The sequence below is a fragment of the Crocodylus siamensis genome, chromosome 2 (genome assembly GCF_052110815.1).
Source record: "Crocodylus siamensis isolate JL-2025a chromosome 2, ASM5211081v1, whole genome shotgun sequence".
NCBI classification, from domain to species: domain Eukaryota; kingdom Metazoa; phylum Chordata; order Crocodylia; family Crocodylidae; genus Crocodylus; species Crocodylus siamensis.
Window position 1 is genome coordinate 230,391,287 of NC_143396.1, and position 19,518 is coordinate 230,410,804.

Consider the following 19,518-nt stretch of genomic DNA (forward strand, 5'->3'; position numbering starts at 1 on the left):
TGCCAAAGCCTGCAATGCAGTCATTGTAGATGGTTTAGAGCAGCACTAAATACACATTCTAGCACCACATTCATGTTTTTGGAGAACCTGAGAGTGCAGTCAGGCCTGCTCTATACTGTTTACACCACCTAATTTACAGGTTTGACTATACATAGAGAAGGCCTGAGGGGGTAGGGTAGGGCTCCCAGGTTTGCCCTGCAGGGCTAGGGAAAGAAATTACACATAAACCGGTGTAAGTGATCAGAAACTGGTTCAAATCTGTAAAACAATAGAAGTTAAGTGCACATAAACTGCTTTCAAAATGGCCAAAACCAATTTAAGATAAACTTGGATGGATGTAGCATCAGATGTAAATGACATAGGTTAAATCAGTCTATTGAGCTTCTGTTCCAGATCCCCTCCAGATTCAAGTGGTTTAGTCCAGCCAAGTAGGGTGGCATGCTCTAGTGCTCCCCAGCTTCTGGCCTGGGTCACTGCAGGCATGTGGCTGCATTTCTGGAATCAAAAGTGAATGTCCATTCACTTGCTTATCAGTTCAATCTACACAGCTTAGGTTAACCTGCAAAGATTGAACTGACTCAGCCTCAGGGTTTTGACTGTCTGTACTTAGACCAGGTGGTATAGATATGGCTATAGACAGCAATGGGTGACTAGCTTGAAACAATAGCTTTATACAAAGTATGGACAAACTGTTCTTAACAGGAGGGTCTAACTTTTTAAATGAGGAAGTTGGTAGAAGCCCAGCTGTGAGTGTTTAGCTGGCAGTTAAGAGCCCGAGCAGAGAAAGAGCAAAGGGCTTGAGCTGGGAGAAGGAGGCAGGAAGCAGACTGAACCCAGAGGGGCTCACTTCTAGGAACGGTCAGGACTAAAGGGCCCTCTCCTGCTGCCTGGAGAAAGGCTAAAGATTTGCTTTACTCATTTGTTTGTTTGGACCACGGATTACTGTTTTGTGTTCCAAAGACTGGCTGAGGGGGCTCCCAATGGAGCAAAACCAGACAACGAGGCTGCAAGCACAAGGCCACTTATAAACTATGGTTTTGACTGTCTGAAAGACTATTAAGGGGACAAAGCCTGCCTGCATGACAGCAGGTTTAACATTCTCTCCCCTCAGAAAACATCCCATATACCCGATCAGTTCACCATTTTGTATGTGACCCCTGCAGTAGAAAGGGTAATTTGTAATCTGAAACTTTTATGTCCATTGTCCTACACAGCATGGGGGCAATGTAACTCTTTCATATTACAAGAGCTGAGAATTGGACCTACTGTAATTTTGATAATTGTGTGAAATATTTTAGGCCATGTTACCAGTGTAATGTCTAATCATGAGGGTGGAAGTATAGGACTCTGAGATATTCTCACACCTTCTGTACCTATATCTTTTGTCTTATACAGGAGAGGGGGAATTGCTTTTCTGTTAACCTGATTCTTTTTTTTTTTTTTTTTTTGAGTTTGTTCAATATCTGCTCTGAAGAGCTGAAATTGATTGTGATTAATATATGCTGTTTGTTCTGGCCTGTGCACTAGTCACAAAGACCTGGATGTGCGCTTGGGGTTTGACCTGTGTGCAGAGGAACAGGATTTCATTTGTAAAAGGAAGAAAGTGGTTGCTGCTGCTTTGAAAAAGGTTCTGCAACTTGAGGAAGATCTGCAGGATGATGAGGTATGAAGGGCAGTATCCTCAGTGTGTCGTATACTCCAAGTGACTGGCAGATTGAGCATTAAATGAAGTGTGGGGGTAGTGGTATGTTTTTTGTGACAGAATTTATGCCTTTCTAGAACTTTCTGGATAAAATGTATGGGAGAGATTCTCTATTGCCCCAAGATTTGATTGGTATGGTGGGTGGGAGGAAAGCCATCAGGAAATTGGTGATGACTCTTTGATTCTCTGTTATCTCCACTGTAGCTCTGGTAGAGGCTACAGCACTTGGTGCTAACTGGCAACTGTCTTCAAAAAATCAGTCTGCCATTTTTACATCCATAATGGAGTTGTGGCATAAATATACTTGTTATGATCTCATTCACTAGGGAGCCACTTGCCTTGGTACTTCCTGAAGTCTCTAAGCTTAGGAAGGCTAATGGTGAGAATTGCTGATGCAATACAAATTAGAGCTAGGAGGTACAGTTGTCCCTACAGTAAAGATGGAAAAGTATTTCTTTTGAAAACAGAGCAAAAGGATACAAGTGAAAAGTTGCTAGAGAGACCAGTTGCCTTCTCCATTTCCTAAAAACCTCTTTTTCTCCATACAGACATATTTTTCATGTTGGCAGAGGGTATAAGACATTTCTTTCCCATCATGTGAAATTATGGGAAACAATTAACTACATGAACTATGTTAATATGTGAGTGGTGCTATACTTTCTTCCCTTTTTGTCAGAGGCAGGCTACTGGGTTAGCTGAACCAACGATCTGTTTTAGACTTGCAATTCCTGTATTTTTTTCACCTTCAAGTGATGCATTATTAATTTATCAAGAAAATCCCTAACCAATGAGGGAACCAACTATATATTATTAAAGCCCCCAAAGAATGCTCTGCAAAGACACCAATTTTGTGCAGCTGTGACAATGTGAGCCTAAAATGGACCAGATGCAATATTTCCAGTAAAGATAGGAAAATGTTAATGGTATTGTAGACAGCACAGCTGAGACCTCATTTAGAATAATGTGTACCATTCTGGTCATCTATATTCAAATATGATGAACTCAAGCTGGAAGAGCTGTAATTAAAGATCAGTGATGGAATGTGCAGGGAAGTCACAGTGTTCTGCCACGGGTTTATCTGTCTGTTGTACAGGCAACGGCATCACTATAAACAGGTGGTGGTGTATGTGACATTGGTAGAGGTGCAGGTAAATGAACCTTGGATGTTATAATCATGTATTTGATCCAGTGATGATGTGGTCTGTGTTGATGAGGGGGCACAGCAGGCACCTGGGTCCAGACCAAGGTCTGTGGCCTTATTGAGAATAGGAGTTGGGTAGTTTGCTACTAAAGAGACTCTGTTGAGATTGGGGGGCTGCATGTAAGCCAGAACAGGTTTGTCCCCCTTGAGATGGTCATCATTTTCTAGGAGGGGTTGGATGTCATTAATAATGACCATTTCTACAATGGGCAGATAGGGTGATCCCTATTTGTAAGAATGAATGAAAACCAATCTGGCTTCAATACCAGAAAGACAGGAAAAACTGGTGGCAGGACACTAACCTCCCTGGACACTCCATTGCTGACCTCAAAGTGGCTGTTCTTAGATGACAAAACTTTAAAAAATGAACTTGGATTGGAAATTGTGGAACAAGAAATAATCAACAGACTGCATTGTGTTAAATATGGTCTAAACCAAGACTATGGATTATTACCCATTACTTGGACTATGTTTCATAGTTTCATAGTTTCATAGTAGCTAGAGTCGGAAGGGACCTAGGTAGATCATCTAGTCCGACCCCCTGCCTTAGCAGGAAAGAGCACCGGGGTCAGATGACCCCGGCAAGGTGCTCATCTAACTTCCTTTTAAAAATCCCCAGGCTAGGAGCCTGCACCACTTCCCCTGGAAGCCGGTTCCAGGCCCTAGCCACCCTGACTGTGAAGTAGCGCCTCCTAATATCTAATCTAAACTTACCCTCCGCCAGTTTGTGACCGTTATTCCTGGTCACTCCTGGCAGCGCACGGGGGAACAGGGACTCCCCCAATACCTGCTGATCCCCCCTGACCAGTTTGTAGCAGGCCACAAGGTCCCCCCTTAGCCTTCTCTTGTGGAGGCTAAACAGGTTCAGGTCCCGTAGCCTATCCTCATAAGGCTTGCCCTGCTGACCCCTGATCATATGAGTGGCCCTCCTCTGAACTCTTTCCATATTGTCCACGTCCCTCTTGAAGTGTGGCGCCCAGAACTGGACGCAGTACTCCAGCTGCGGCCTGACCAGTGCCGCATAGAGGGGGAGGATCACCTCCCTGGACCTGCTCGAGATGCATCTGTGGATGCATGATAGGGTACGATTGGCCTTCTTGACTGCCTCCCCACACTGCCGGCCCATGTTCATCGTGGAGTCAATGACGACTCCAAGATCCTTTTCCGTCTCCGTGCTGGCAAGAGGAGAGTTCCCCAACCTGTAAGTGTGGTGCCGGTTCTTCCTCCCCATGTGCAACACCTTGCACTTATCAGTGTTAAACCCCATCCTATTCTCATCCGCCCACCGTTGCAACCTGTCAAGGTCAGCTTGTAGCCTATTGCACCCTTCTAGTGCACCCACATCCCCCACATCTTAGTGTCATCAGCAAACTTGAACAGGGTGCTTTCTACCCCCTCATCCAAGTCACTGATGAAGATGTTGAACAGTGCGGGCCCGAGGACAGAGCCCTGCGGAACCCCACTGCCCACATCCTTCCAGGTCGAGAAGAACCCATCCACTACCACCCTCTGGGTGCGGCCCTCCAACCAGTTGGCGACCCATTTGACCGTGTGGGCATCGACACCACAGTCTCCCAGCTTTTTGATGAGGACAGGGTGAGAGACAGTGTCGAAAGCCTTCCGGAAGTCCAAAAAGACTACATCCACAGCAACCCCTACGTCTAATGATTTGGTGACCTGATCGTAAAAGGCCACCAGGTTGGTCTGACAAGACCTGCCACTGATAAACCCATGTTGGTTGCCCCTGAGCATGCATTCCCCCGCAAGGCCCTCCTGGATGTGTGCCAGGATAATTTTTTCAAAGAGCTTACCCGGGATTGAGGTCAGACTAACTGGCCTGTAATTTCCCGGGTCCTCTTTTTTTCCCTTTTTGAAGATAGGGACCACATTGGCCCTCTTCCAGTCCTCCGGCACCTCGCCAGAACACCACGAGTGCTCATAGAGCCGTGCCAGGGGTCCCGCAATGACCTCAGCCAGTTCCTGTAGAACCCTAGGGTGAAGATCGTCCGGACCAGCGGACTTGAACACGTCCAGCTTCTCCAGAAGTACCCTAACTAACTCCTCGCTAACCCTTGGCCCAGGCGTGTCTCTCTCGGGGCCCGAGGGGGGCCCAGCAGGGAGGTGGCTGAACTGGTCCCTACTTAGGAAGACAGAGGCAAAGAAATCGTTAAATATGTTAGCTTTGTCATCTGGCGTGATGACTAAGTTGCCCATCGTGTCCTGCAGGGGCCCCACATTACCCGGGACCCTCTTTTTACCCCCTATGTATTTGAAGAAGGACTTCTTATTGTCCTTAATCCGGGAAGCTAGTCCTATCTCCAACTCTGCCTTGGCCCTCCTGACTGCCCCCCTACATCCTCGGGCGACTATAACATAGTCCTTCTTGGCGATGACCCCATCTCTCCATTGGGTATATGCCTCCCTTTTAGCAAGGAGACATTCCCGGATGCTCTTAGTGAGCCATGGGGGTTTATGTGCCCTCCTGCTCCCTTTGACCCTTGTTGGGATTACCTCCCTTTGGGCATGGAGGATCGTCTCCTTAAGGAGCAACCACTCACCTTCGACATCTGATTCCCTTCCCCTCTGGGTCCTCAGCGCTTCCCCAACTATCCTCCTTAGCTTGTTGAAGTCAGCCCTCCTAAAGTCTAGGGCTGTTGCCTTGCTGCAGCCCTTTGCCACCTTACGCTGGATGGTGAATTCCAGCAAGCGATGATCACTGTCTCCCAGGTGGCCCATCACCCGCAGCCCCCTCACCAGGTCATCACCCGTGGCCAGCACTAGGTCCAACAAGGCGTCTCCCCTGGTGGGACTGTGCACCTCCTGGGTTAGATGGAGGTCCTGCAGTCTGGTTAAGAACCGACGTGAGCGATCAGACTTGGCTGACTGCTCCTCCCAGCAGATGTCTGGGAAGTTCAGGTCCCCCATGATGACCACATCCTTAGCCCTCACTGCCTCTGTAAGCTGACCTAAGAATTCCAGGTCGAGCTCTTCTCCCTGGTTGGGAGGTCTATAGTAGACTCCCACCGTTAAGTCTCTCTCCCCTGGACTGCCTTTTACTCTAACCCAGAGCACCTCAGAGTGCCCCCCCTCTACCCCCATGCTAATTAACGAGGAAGTATATTCCTCCTTGATGTAGAGTGCTACTCCTCCACCTTTCCTTCCTATCCTGTCCTTCCTGTATAGCCTATAGCCCTTGACACTCACCAGTGTCCCTCAATGGGTTAACTGTTTTGTTTTTCTCTCTCCTACTCAACTTGCCTCTCTCAGCAGTGCCCCTTCTTTTTTCTCCCCTTTCTCCTATGCTTTATATTCTAATCACTGCTTTCTATTTAGCAGCTCTGCTTCCTGCAGTCATTTCACAGCATCTGATGTAGTAAGAATTCTGCTTACAAAAGCTAATGCTATAAGTCTCTGATTGTTTAGTCTATAAAGATTCAAATCTATCTGGCCTTGTGTTTTCTATAAATACATCAGAGTGAATATCAAAGAAGGAAAAGAGCTATTTAAGCTTAAATGGTCACGCTGGTGTGCCCTCGACTCTGCAGATGTTACTGTATAGTCATTTAGTTACTTGCCTTAGCAAGTACTAAGTGACTGTGCAGTAACCAAGTTTACTGTGCAGTCCTCACAGTGCACAGGTCATTTCCAACCCTACTGCGCAGTAGCAGTGGCATTACGGTTCATGCCCACTGATGTTATGTCACCGTAAAGATGAGCTATGTTGCCGTAGCTTCTTGCTGTGGGAACATAGCGACTTGTGTAAGCTTGTCCACTGAAGAGATTCAGTATTACTGTGTATGAACATGTTATCAGTTCTGTCCTCTGTTTTAAATGTTTATATATAATTGCTTTTAACCAATTTTCTGCCTTGGTGTGTTAAACAGGTACCAGTGGTGGCAATCATGACAACAGCAGGTGGAGTGCGATCCATGACAGCTATGTTTGGAAGCCTTTTGGCTCTTCAGAAGTTGGATATCTTAGACTGTATTTCATATATTGCTGGTTTATCTGGTACAACGTGGTAAGGAGAACATGATCGGAGTTTTAATTTGCTTTTGATGTATGTTGCTGCTGCAGAGTGGTCATTTTACCTTTCCTAGGCCTCTTACACAGCTTTATACTGATTAGAACTCTGACTTTTAAATTTTGCTTCCCTACGATCCAGTCTCTATGGGTATCTTTACATGTTCTCCAGGGATGGGAGTGCTTTAATAAGAGAAGCTCTGAGAGCCACTCTAATTAAAATGCACACAGCATCTTGTGTATGCATCATTCTGCACTTCAAAATGGCAGTGGGGGCACTTTAACTAAAGCTTGTTTGATCTACCCAGCTCCTCAGTGGGGCTTTTTGATACTTTTAGCTAAAGCTTATTCAATCAACTATTAGATAAAAGCAGAAAAAAGGGCTGCTAAAGTGCCCAATCTTTACAAATGTTGAGCAAGCCAGGTTGAAGTAACACGCTGCCTCTTCTGTGCATGCACAGGGCTAGCCTCCTTCCCTCCCACAAACCCCCCCCATATACCAGCAAAAACGTAAGTCAGCACCTATGTGTATCAGCCAAAGGCAGCCAAGTTGTGGAGTTCTGATATGGAATAACAGAGAGTCTCTGACAGTGACGAGCATGTTTTACATTGAACACGGGCAAAAGAAAAATCACTGATGTTCATGAAGTTCAAATGTTGAACTTTGGTGCTTTTCTTATTTTCTTTCTTCAGGACCATGACAAGATTATACGAAGATGCATTTTGGTCACAGAAGGATCTGGAGGGGCCAATCAATGATGCTCGGAAGCATGTGATGCAAAGTAAGCTGGGCTGTTTCTCTTTGGATCGCCTGAAATACTATGAAAAGGAGCTGTGCCAGCGACAAAAAGAGGGTCACAAAACAACTTTTACAGATCTGTGGGGACTCCTCATTGAATCCATGTTTCGTAGTGAGGTACTGTATGCACAGTTCTCTTTGCAGGCAGTGGCTGACAGTATATAAATAAAACTATGGATTAAATTACATTCAAGGGTAAATATTAGGGATGCGCAAAGCTTCGGTCACTGATTTGATTTGGAGGAGATTCAGCCCAATTCGGCAGCCAAATCTCTGAATCCAAATTGAATCAGGAAACCCATTAATCTCTCCAAATTGAATCAGAAGCCTCCAAATCGATTTGGAGAGATTGAAAGATTCAGTCATAGGCACAGGTTTATATGTTTTTTCTATGTACCTCAAGGTATGGGTGTGGCTCGTGAATGCCGAGATGATGGGGGGGATGGGGCATCCTCCAGAAGCACGGTGGGGGGTCCCCTGCATGCTTGGCGGCAGACGTGGAAGTGGACCAGGAGTACTTCCAGTCCACTTCCGGGTCCCCTGCAGAGCGCACAGGGGAGCTCCACCCCCTAGCTCAGCAACTGGTGCCTCCTGGGTCTGGGGGAGCACCCAGGGTCTCCCCATGGCCAATCGCCAATTTTACTACTTTGATTTTACTACTTTTGTCCAAATGACCATTCTAACAACAAATGGGAGTGTGATGCTCCAGGTTTAGCATAATGTAGGCACAAGCATTATTTTGTATACCTGAATAAAAATTGTATTTAAGATGGATTCAATGCAGACTATGAACTTTTTCTCTTAATTGCCTATGCCATGTTGTTGTTGTTGAAAGAAAAAAAAAGCAGTCATCAAAGGCAGTATTTTTGCCAGTTTTGGAAAGTCACAGACAAGTTGACAGATGGGTATATCTAGAGGGGATGCAGTAGCATGGTTGCACTCCCCTTTAGCTGTGCCACATGTACAGAGCTCTCAGAGCTCACTGGCATGTCAGCAGAGCTCCTGCTGGGAGCTGCACATGTTCTGTGAGTTCTGTTAGTTCACGGGCAGTTGGCACAATATCTGTCTCAAGTGTCTGCTTTCAAGTACTGCTGCTCCTCATTCTTCCCCTCCTTCCCTCAATTCAGCAGCATGGAAAAAGGGGAAGAGCAGCAGGGAGTGATGCTGAGCCCTTGCTTCCACACAGCTCCAGAGTCCAGAGGATGGTTGCATGTTGCTGTTTGCTGGGAGGAGAGAAAACCAAGGAGCAGCAGTACTCCAGAACTCTCTTCATTGTGCATATGCCACATGGCTGAAGGGGTGTTGGCATGGCCCCCGTCACTGCATAGAAGTTGGCCTAATAGTTCAAGAGTAGATACAGTAGTAAATGCCGGTGTTGATTCTATGTTGTTAATTCATTATTTTTTTCATAATCAGGAAAATCCTCACAAACTCTCAGACCAGCGACAGGCCATTAATCAGGGTCAGAACCCCCTACCGGTCTACGTGGCCCTCAATGTCAAGGACAACTTTAGCACCCTAGATTTTAAAGGTAATAGTCCTTTTAGAGTCATATTAGAATTTATAAAATTAGAAGTATTCTCTTTAGCGATAGGTGGAAGCTGAACTAGATAGGAATTACTGAAAAGGTTATCTCAATGTTATCGGCTCTTTGTCTGCCTCTCTATACTTCTGAGGTCTGGGTAGGATCAAAAATAAGCATCAAAATACTATGAGCAAAGCACTTTTCATGGCATTGTCTGGCGTGACTGGAGGCATAAATTACCGAGATGAACCTGTTCTCATATTTCCAGCTACAATTTGCACACCCAAGATGTCCCAATAAGATTTGGCAAAGCATTCACACTTTTTGAATGATAATCCATAGTTAATTTGGTGTTTTTGAATTCCATCCATCACAGAGCTGATGCTTTTTTGTGACTATCCCAGATTAAATCTTGGGTTCCATTTCACTTGAAGAACTATGTACTCTCCTAGGTTTAGGCAAACATCAACTGTCAAAGACTTTAAGTCTTCTTTTTTTTTTCCAGTGATGGAAGAATCTTTGTCTCCATACTCCTCAGTCTCTCATACAATGCACTGAAGGGAAGAGTGTCACTGCAAAATGTGATCGTTTGTAATAGATAGATAATCACCAAGAAACTGATGTTAAAATCCTTATTGCATTTCTAACTCCAACATCTCTTAAGTTATTCTTTTCACGTAGGCACAGGGGAGTATGATAAGTCTTTTGTTTTGTGGTTCTGTTTGCAGAATGGGTGGAATTCACTCCCTATGAGGTGGGATTCCCAAAATATGGAGCCTTTATTCATACAGAAGATTTTGGTAGCGAGTTCTTCATGGGTCATTTGATGAAGAAAATTCCAGAATCCCGGATCTGCTTTATGGAAGGTGATTTATAATCCCAGAAAAATTTCAAGCTATTAAAGAGGCAGTTGGCTGTAAAGAATGGAGATTGTTAACCATTGTCTGTAGCTACATCTACATGAGATGCTGACTGTGCAGTAGTTCGTTGCTACTGTGCTGTAAGGTTGCATGGCAAGAAGTGTGATGTGATGCTACTGTGCAATAGTACCAAGCTACTGCTCACAGTCAGCATCACCTAAAAGCTGTTTGAAGCTATTGTGCAGTAGAGGTGTGTGACATAGGCCCTATTTGATTCAGGTTCAGCCCGAATCAGGGACAGTGATTCGATTAGTTGGTTTGGATCACTCTCCCTGATTCGATTCAGCCGAATCTGAAGATTTGATGCGGATTTAGAGAATCAGTGATTCAGACATAGACATAGCTTTAAAATTTTTTTCTATATACCTTGAGGTAGCAGGTACGGCTTGTGAACGCTGTGATGCTGAGGTGCATGGAGTGTCCCACAGAAGTGATGGCGACCCTTCTGTGTGCTCGACAGTGGGCCTAGAAGTGGACTGGAAGTATTTCTGGTCCACTTCCGGGTCTGCCGGGGAGTGTGCTGGGCCCTCCCTGCACCTCTCTGGCTCAGCGATCGGCTGTGGGGGGACCCCAGGTCCCCCCCCCAGACTCAGACTCAGGAGGCACCAGTCACTGAGCTGGAGGGGGGCAGCAGCGCATTCCCCAGTGGACCTGGAAGTGGACAGAAAGGCTTCTGGTTCAGTTCCAGGTCTGCTGCTGAGTATGCTAGGGAGCCCCCCGTGCTCCTGTGGGACACTCCATCCACCCCAGCATCTCAGCATTCATGAGCCCCTGTGTAACAGGAGTGCCACTTTCGGAGCTTCTCCGGACGCGCGGCTTCCTCCTCCTGCAATGGGCCAATCGCCCGCCCACTCTCACCTGCCATGACTTGATCTTACCTATAACTGATGGTTGATTGGAATTAGCGGGAGGCTGCCCATTTTTGTGCGCCCCGATGGCAGGGGGCGCTGCCTGTGGCTCCTTTTCCTCCCCTGCACCGCAGCCCAAGCCTCGCAGATGGTGCCTGTATGATCTAACTTGTGCCATGTTATTATGTCTCAGCCCTTCGTTTGTCCTTGGGGCTCCTCGCAGCCCCTTCTCACTCTCGGGGCACTTGCCGTCCCTCCTCACTCTTGGGGCTCCTCACTGCCCCCTAACTCCGGGCTCCTTGCTGCCCCCTAGCTCCAGAGCTGGGTCAATGTGCCCTGCCCCTTCCTGGGGTTTCTCTCTGTGCAGCCGCCCAGCAGGGCTGGGGTCAATACCCCTCAACACCGTGCCACACCGGCGCAAACAGCTATGCCTACCCGGCACTGCTCACTGTGCCCCACAGGGCACCCCCAGATTACTGGGGTGCTCCCGTGAGGCCTCCTCTCACCCCTACAGCCTCACCCGGTCCTCTGGTACCATACAAACAAACACAAACCATAAGCCAACTGGCTATAACCCAAAACACAAAACCCCGAGCCCCAACATAGCAGCTTGACCATTCGGGTCAGGGTATACATCTCACCCTACCAGAGAGAGGGAGAGCGCGAGCGCACATCAACCCCCAGCAAGAGCCCAGGGCTATTCCAGCCATCAGAGTTCTCCCCTTTGTTCTGGCTGAGTTCCTCCTCCCTTGGCAGCCAGAGGGGAACTTCCATACTAGCCTTCTGCTTGGGCTTAAGAAGGGCTAAGCTCCACCCCTTCCTGTCCCTAGGTTTCCCCGGTTGCTAGGGCAACCAGCACCTGCACAGACCTGATGACTGGCAGCTGCGCTTCCCTCTTCCCAACACTAGGGGTCTCTCCCGAGCCACTTCTGCTCCCAGTCGCAGAGTGCCTGAGAGCCCTGTGACACCCTGCTACCTAGAGGTATGTAGAAAAAACATTTAAAGCTGTGTTTACGTCCGAATCGCTGAATTTTTCCGAATCTCTCCAAATCAATTCGGAGAGATTAAAGGGTCCTTTGATTCGATTTGGAGTTGGAGATTTGGCCACTGAATCGGGCCATATCTCTGCTGAAATGAATCATGGACCAAAGCTTCTCACAGCCCTACTGTGCAGTAGCTCCAGTTACTGTGCAGGCATTTAGTACTTGTCTATACAAGTACGCACAAGCACAGTAACAACTGCACAGTCAGCATCTCATGTAGATGCAGCCCGTGTGTCTTACAGTTCCAGTGCGGTCTTATCTGCCAGAAAATGTAAAAAATGCCATGTCTGAATCAGCAGTAGGTGTCCTAGTTCTTCATCTTTCTAACGGGTTTAAATAGATTTTTAACCACGATAAATAAATGTAGCTTTGAATGTAATCTCATAAACATCAGCAAAGCTAAATACTACAGTATTTGTTTTGAGGGAATACACTATATTGAGTTTTTTCCCCTAAAACAAGAGATCTCGTTCTCTTCTCCACATTTTATTTGGTCAAGCTTAATTACATTCAGTTGAATCATTCCTGATTCAGAAATGCATATAACTTTATTTTCCTTAGTAATTAGCACCTTTTATATACGCAATATGATGAAACTCTCTGAGGAGTTAAATAATAAAATTAAATAATAATGAAGGGGGAATTAAGAAAGTCTTGGCAAAACAGCAGTGGAAGAGTACTGTCAGTGAAGAAAGATAAGAATGAGAGTGGCAGTGTGGATGGAGGACACTCTCACCGTGATAGACAGTATGAATTACAATGTGTTTTCAAACTTCAAAAAGTACAACAGATCAACTAGCTCAATCTCTCACTGAGAAAACTAGCTATGAGTGTTTGCAGCATTAGTCTCTTATTCTTGTGCTCTCATAGGAACCTTGTCTTCCTCACACTTGCTTCCGTGACAGTTCATTGTCATCTCTTGTGTCATCATGTTTGCATTAAACTGTAAGGGCCAGATTTCAAAGGTTCTTAAAGATGCAGATAGATTGAATGGGATTTCCAAAAACATGCACATATTGTTTTCACTGAAATGAGATGTACTTTTGCAAATCTAGTCCCAGGATACTGTTGGCAGGAATTTACTTTATAAATGGTTATATAGTGTTGAGTATAGGCATGGTGCTGTAAAGACTTTAAGACTCCCTCCACTCCCTGACAAATTTGGAAACTCTGGAATTAGATGAACCAAAAATTAGACTGAAATTAAACAAGCTCAAAGTTAAGAATACAAGGTATAGTGTTAATTTTTACATATGTCACAGGAGATATCTGAATGAATTCCTGCAGTTGCATTTTAAAAATCTAAATACTATTTTCTGTCTAATTTCTATTTTTCAGGCATGTGGAGTAATATATTTTCACAGAGTGTTCTGGATGCCTTGTACTTCTCAGGTTGTTCAGAGGATTTTTGGCATCGGTGGACCCGAAACAAAATGCATGTTATTGGTAAGATATTGTTTTAGCTTTCCTTTTGGTTTCTTTAACAATTACCCCACAACCCATCTGACATGGAAAACCCCCAGTTTTGAAGGATTTGGGTTTTATGCCCTTTCTATGGCTGAGGAATGCTCAGATTCTGGGTATGAGGGCTGCAGAAAAATCAATATTGTGCATTGCTGTGTAGTCTCAGGAGGCAGTCTCCTGAGGATAAATACAGATATTATGCTTATTGAACTTTAAGCACTCAGAAAGTGCTTTACAACCATAACAAAACACATGTTCATGGCACATAAAGCACTTTAGAAATGGCTGCTCATGCTCCAAATTAACCCTGGATGGACATGGTATCAGACTACAGCACTTTAAGTTAAAGTGCTTTACCGAATGTCTGTACCACATCCATTACAAGTAGGTTGCATTCCCTGGCATGCCAGGGACCCTTTCCTGGGCAGCCCACTAGCCTTGGCCAGTGCTTGTCTGTTCCTGATGATGAGTACTGGCTCAGCCCTGCCTTTGGGCTGTCACAGGGAGGAGGCAGAAAAGGCTCTCTCCTCCCTGTGTGGCCAGGTGTGAGGAGGGGAATAGAGCCCTCCTTGCCAGGACCTCCCCCCCAGCTTGCTGGTTGGGGTTTTGGAGGGGTGGGCTGGGTGTACATGGCAGGGGGACTCCCTTCCCCTCTGCCCCAGTGTCCTGACAACAGCAACCAGCAGCTACAGCATGGGACTGTCCATTCAGCTTTTTGCTCTGCTGGGAACTGGGGCGGGGGGGGGGGAAGGGAGCCACCCCCTGCCATGAGGAGTCTCCCAGTACCTTCCTGGCTGGGGTCTAGGGAGGAGCCAGGCTAGGTACACGGAGCAGGAAAGCTTCCTTCTCCTACCCCGGCCCCAGTTCTCAGTGTACCAGAAAGTTAGCTGGGCAGCTCTGCTGCAGCTGTTGGCTGCAGCTGTCAAGAGGCTTAGGGGAGGGGCGGAAGGAGCCCCCCTGCAGCATGGACCTGCCCCTCCGAGACCCCAGTCAGAAAGATGTTTGGAGGCCTTAGGGCAGGGAAGGACAATGTTCTTCATCCTCTCTCCCACCCCAGCCATTGCTGATGCAGGCAGGCTCTGAGCTGAGAGCCCCCACCCACCCACACACCAAATTGTGAGCATCTGTTATGTTTGCTCCTGCTCCAATTTATAGCACTTTCAGTAAAGTGTGGTAGAGCACTTCCGCCAGGGCCTTCTTGAACTTCTGCATTTAGCATGAGATGTTCATGATGTGTTGTCACTGCGGATTCTCCTGAACTGAAAGAGAGTTGCCAGGAGTCCTTTTGAGAGGAGACAAAGCTGCCTCTCTCAAGAGACCATCCTCCATTCTACATCTAATAATCTGTGGCTTCCTTCTGAGTGAGGATTAAGAGTCTTTTGCTTTTCATTTGAACTTGGGGTTGCTGGTGTCTCACTTTACTTACCGGCTATTGATACTGTATCTTCTTGCATACAGCACATCCCCAAATAAAACATATACCTTGTTTTTGGAAGGCAGAATGTAGAAAAAGATTCTTTTTTCACAGTTGTGGCTGACTGACACAGAATAAGTCCTCGTGGGAACATAGGGTGCCCAGGAAGTGTGGCATTAGAAAGTTCCTGATGCCATCTCTCACCTAGACTGTCTTCTGGGATGCCAAACTTCCTGGGCACTCTCTCTGTTTGCAGAAGGACAAGGGCAATAGCAAGACTGTTAATTCTTTACTGTAAATAGTTCTTTATATGACTTCCTGTAAATAAAGTGTTATTTCCGTATCCAAGTCTCACCAAGATACTACCAGCAGCTCACTCGCTGCTTCAGGCACAAGCTACAAGGTAAAGCCAATAGCTAGGGCTGTGAGAGAGGCAACATAAGACTTTCTTGGGAGCTGTGAGCCATGCACAGTGCCTCCAGACTTACTTTTCCCTTAGAGAACAGAAAAACTCCTCAGCTTAAAATATGTACTCTGATTTTAGGGGGCTGATATTAGAGAAAGGGTGCATGTTGTATGGGAGAAAATATAATCATTTTGTAGCTGCCTTCCTTATGGGATTTATTGAAGTGGGTTGTTTTCACTAGTAAGCATCTATTTTAAAAATTATGTGCTAAGGTGCCCAAAAGCTCTCTGAATATGAAAACGCACAAGGAGATGAACTCTTCACTGTTATTGGTACTGTGGGCAAATATTTTCAAAAATGAATTTAAACACACAGTCTCTATTTGTTTCTTCCTCAGAGGAGTGGCCTGTTCTACCTACAAGACCAGGTGATAAAACTTGCCTATTCTTCCCCAGAAGCTGCCTTTCTGAGGCTCTTCGAGACATCATAACACACCGTCCGGTGCTTCCACATTATCACAATTTCTTAAAGGGTTTGCAGATGCATGATAGATACTTGGAGAAAGACAGGTTTTGCATGTGGAAAGGTAATGGTGCTCAATTCTGGTAGCATCTTTTGAGGTGGCTGGTGGTCTGGTATTTAGATCTTTGGGGATGAACAAATCAGTTTTATTAGTTAAACATAAATCATTTTCTCAGTTGAAGTTAATTCTGAGCAAATTATTTTAAGCTAGAAGTTACTTGTCTGAAAGTCATTAATGAAATCTGTTTGGTGCAACCTGCTTGTTTCTTGGAAAAACCACAGCAGATTTAATGTAGCTCTATTTTTTCTGAATAAATGGGCAGGCCAAAAGTATAGCCTGTTTCACTTCAGGGCTGGCCTTGTAGATCAAGAGTATTTGCTTTGAATTAGCTTAAGTCTTTGTTAACCAGCCGTGCCAAACATGTTTTGCGGGCTGGATCCAAGCCTTGGAGCAGGGTCAGTTCAGGTCTTGGACTTTTCTTTTGGCTTTGGTTGCAGTGTTGGGGCTTCATGTGGTGGCAGCCCACATCCTTGCCAGAGCCAGGATTTAGGCAGCCATCAGAATTGGAAGCCCTGCTGTCATGGCCCATGCCAGGGATCTTCCTGTGGTGGTATAAGCCTTCTGCCTAGGGTGCTGCTGGGGCTGCCTGGATGAGAGCCAGGGTGAGGCCCAGGGTCATGTGACAGCGGGGGACACAGCCTTCCCACCAATTTGAGTTTGACACATCTGATTTAAAATAATTGAAGTAGGCCTAGTTTAAATCAAAATAAGTGTGTCTACACAGCTCTGCGCATCAGCTGAACAAAAACAGTTTAAAATGAAACTTTTCATCTATTTCTGTATGTAGCCCCAAGGCTTCTAGTTCAGTGAAGGTTTTTCCCTGAAGTCAAGGCTGAACTCTAGTGGGTAGAATGGTGTATCAAAGGCTGAACAAAAAGTAGAGGATTAATTATTTTTCTTCTCATTTTACTTTCCCTTGATAGCAATAGATCTGCTCCTACCATAATTCAGTTATGGTGAAAATTGTGGGCAGAATCCTATTTCACTTTATGCCCCCAAGTGGCAGCTACTCAGCTGTGTAGCTGCTGTTTCTGGTACTAAATGCAGTTTATGATCCTGTTGCATGTACAATGTGGACATGAATGTGTTCATATGGTTACTGAGCATACACAGTAGGCTGTGCAGTGGCAGATTTGTGGCTCCATACGCATGTACCTGGGCAAGCACAAGTCCCAAAATTGTACAGGGGGAAAAAACTCATCCCTAATGGGTGTTAGATGCCAGAGGAGGATGAGGAGGAGGAGGGAGCACTTCCTGGTTTTATCCTAGCAATTAAGGGTACTTTTGCATGTGCTCTGGGGGTGGAGGGAGCAGCTTTAATTAAAGCACCACAGCAACTTGTGTATTGGTGTCCCTTCATGTCAAAATGATGGCAGGGGTGCTTGAACTAAAGTTCATTCGACCAGCTTTAATTCAACCACCCCTGCTGCTATTTAGAAGTGTGGAGACGCTGATACACAAGGCGCAGGAGGCTGCTGGAGCCCACTAATTACTACGTGTCAGAGCAGTGTATTGGAGCAGACACCCTAAGGCACCCTAGGGTACTACTAGCAATCACAGGTTCCTGGACCCTTATTCTGGAGAGGAGCTTTGAATCTATATCTTTCCAACTTCCCAGCAGATGGTTCTAACCACCACGCCACAACTTAGGCATTATCAAGTCTCTTCTCTAGACATCAAAAGATGTGGGGCCAGGAAGAAGAGAAGAGCACAAACTAGATGGTGGGTGGCTCAGTGAGATGGCTGTTGCTCTGGCAAGGAAAGAACTCGGGATTCTAGCTTGGTCCCTTGCTCCCAGTGGGACAGAAAATCTCTGTCCATTTTATCCAATGGACACTAAGTGCAAGGTGTAGTTATGGCTTGGCTGGAGTCAGAGATAGATAATGCCTTACCTGTGACCTGTTGATTGGACCACTGTGCTGGGAAAAATAACAGTCTAGGTGAAGGGGATGGGGGCTAGCAATGGCATCTCCCAATTCCTGGGTGAGGGCTTTATTTGTCTATTGAGCTAATTGGGCACTTTTTTGTTGGTGTGCAATTTTGGAACTTGCACTCAGATGTGCATGTATAAAGTCATGTACCTTCCTAGCCAGAACCCAGCCTGTTGAACATACTCAGTAGCTGTGTGGGTGTCTGCAGGTCTGTACTGCAAGTGGAATAGGATTGCAAACTGTACATACATGCTAAAAATGGCAGTTGTGCAGCTGGAAAGTACATTTGGATGTGTAAAGTGAAATAAGATTCTGATATTTTTTTTTCAGACACTGTGTTAGATTCTTCCCCGAATGAACTGAACGAAAGAGCAGATTACCTGGAGCTGACAGACACTGCTTTCTTCATCAATACTAGCTGCCCACCACTTCTAAGGCCAGAGAGGACAGTGGATGTCATTCTTCACTTAAACTACAGTGGGGGACTGCAGACATTGGTGAGAGGATTTAAGATGTCCTAGTAAAGTAATGGCTGTTTATCTCTAAATCTTGCATTAAATGATTAGATATTCACTTCTAGACTTTAGAGCAGCAGAATGTTTCCAGGAGCTGAGAAAAGATCAACTCTTTTGATCTTCCAGTATAGAAATGGGCATGAAATCTGGTTTCAGAAGCTTAATCCTATGCTTAATTAAATTAAGTACCATACCAGTGATGGTGTGTCATCTTAAGAGGAACTCTGCATTTGCAGTAGAAATCTAATCACTTTCTGAAAAAAAATGTAAGTTGATGGGGCTTGCTTTCAGAATGGTGCATCCAGGAGCAGGAGTTAGGGAATGTAGACAAATCCTGAGAAATCTCAACTAATCTGGATTGCTTATTTCAGTGTCTGACACCTCACAAAACTGTAATAGGTTTCCTTGAAATGAAGGTAGATGCTTCATTTGACTGTTCAAATGTTTCATTTGGCATTTAAGTGTACCTATTTAGAGTGCTTGATGAACACTTGAAAGGGGGGATAGGTTTAGTTTCATTCAGTTCAGTGTTTGCTCAGAAAAACCCAAGATGCCCTATCACACAGATTAAAAAAAAAGGTATGTTTTCATATATTCATAGATTAATAATGGATAATAGCAATCAGTTTATTGATTTCCACTGTAACACAGGCTGTAATTAACTCCTATTTGACCTAGAACATGTATTTAAAAATATCTTATCCTCTTCATACATCCAAGGGTCAAATTAGGTCTTTTGGCTGCAGAGTTGTTCTGAGAACACGTGTTCAGCTCACTATAATCCCCATGTTCTAGTCTAGGTCACTGCATCCCCAGGTCTCCCATCTTTTAACAACAGTCTAGCGTATTTGGGCAGGTCTACATGTTGCCCTTTGTCACCATAGCAATGTCCTACATCACCGTACAATGCAGTACGGCGACCTAGCAATCACATGAGTCTACACATGACTGGCAGCTACTTCACCGTAGTGGTGCGCTCCCCCATTTTAGCACGCTGCTATGGTGAAGTAGTGGCAAAAACTAACCATGTACCATGTGCATGCTGCAGTATGGGTGGTTATTCCTCTTGGAAGTACTAAAGCACAACACAGTAACAAGGTTGCCCTAAGGGAGCATGTAAATGTGCCCTTTGTTTCTGTATATA

At 45.6% G+C, this 19,518-nt stretch overlaps 1 protein-coding gene across 1 annotated transcript in view; it reads left to right on the plus strand.

The window, feature by feature from the left end:
• Positions 1 to 19,518, plus strand: part of LOC149871843 (cytosolic phospholipase A2 epsilon-like) — a 52,204-nt gene that overhangs the window by 28,370 nt on the left and 4,316 nt on the right. The window contains exons 11-19 of the mRNA XM_090034642.1: positions 1,528 to 1,663; positions 6,484 to 6,486; positions 6,788 to 6,924; positions 7,620 to 7,842; positions 9,142 to 9,256; positions 9,979 to 10,116; positions 13,400 to 13,507; positions 15,743 to 15,931; positions 18,190 to 18,356. Of these exons, the coding sequence (XP_089890768.1) occupies positions 1,528 to 1,663; positions 6,484 to 6,486; positions 6,788 to 6,924; positions 7,620 to 7,842; positions 9,142 to 9,256; positions 9,979 to 10,116; positions 13,400 to 13,507; positions 15,743 to 15,931; positions 18,190 to 18,356 (1,216 nt within the window). The remainder of the gene's footprint in view (positions 1 to 1,527; positions 1,664 to 6,483; positions 6,487 to 6,787; positions 6,925 to 7,619; positions 7,843 to 9,141; positions 9,257 to 9,978; positions 10,117 to 13,399; positions 13,508 to 15,742; positions 15,932 to 18,189; positions 18,357 to 19,518) is intronic.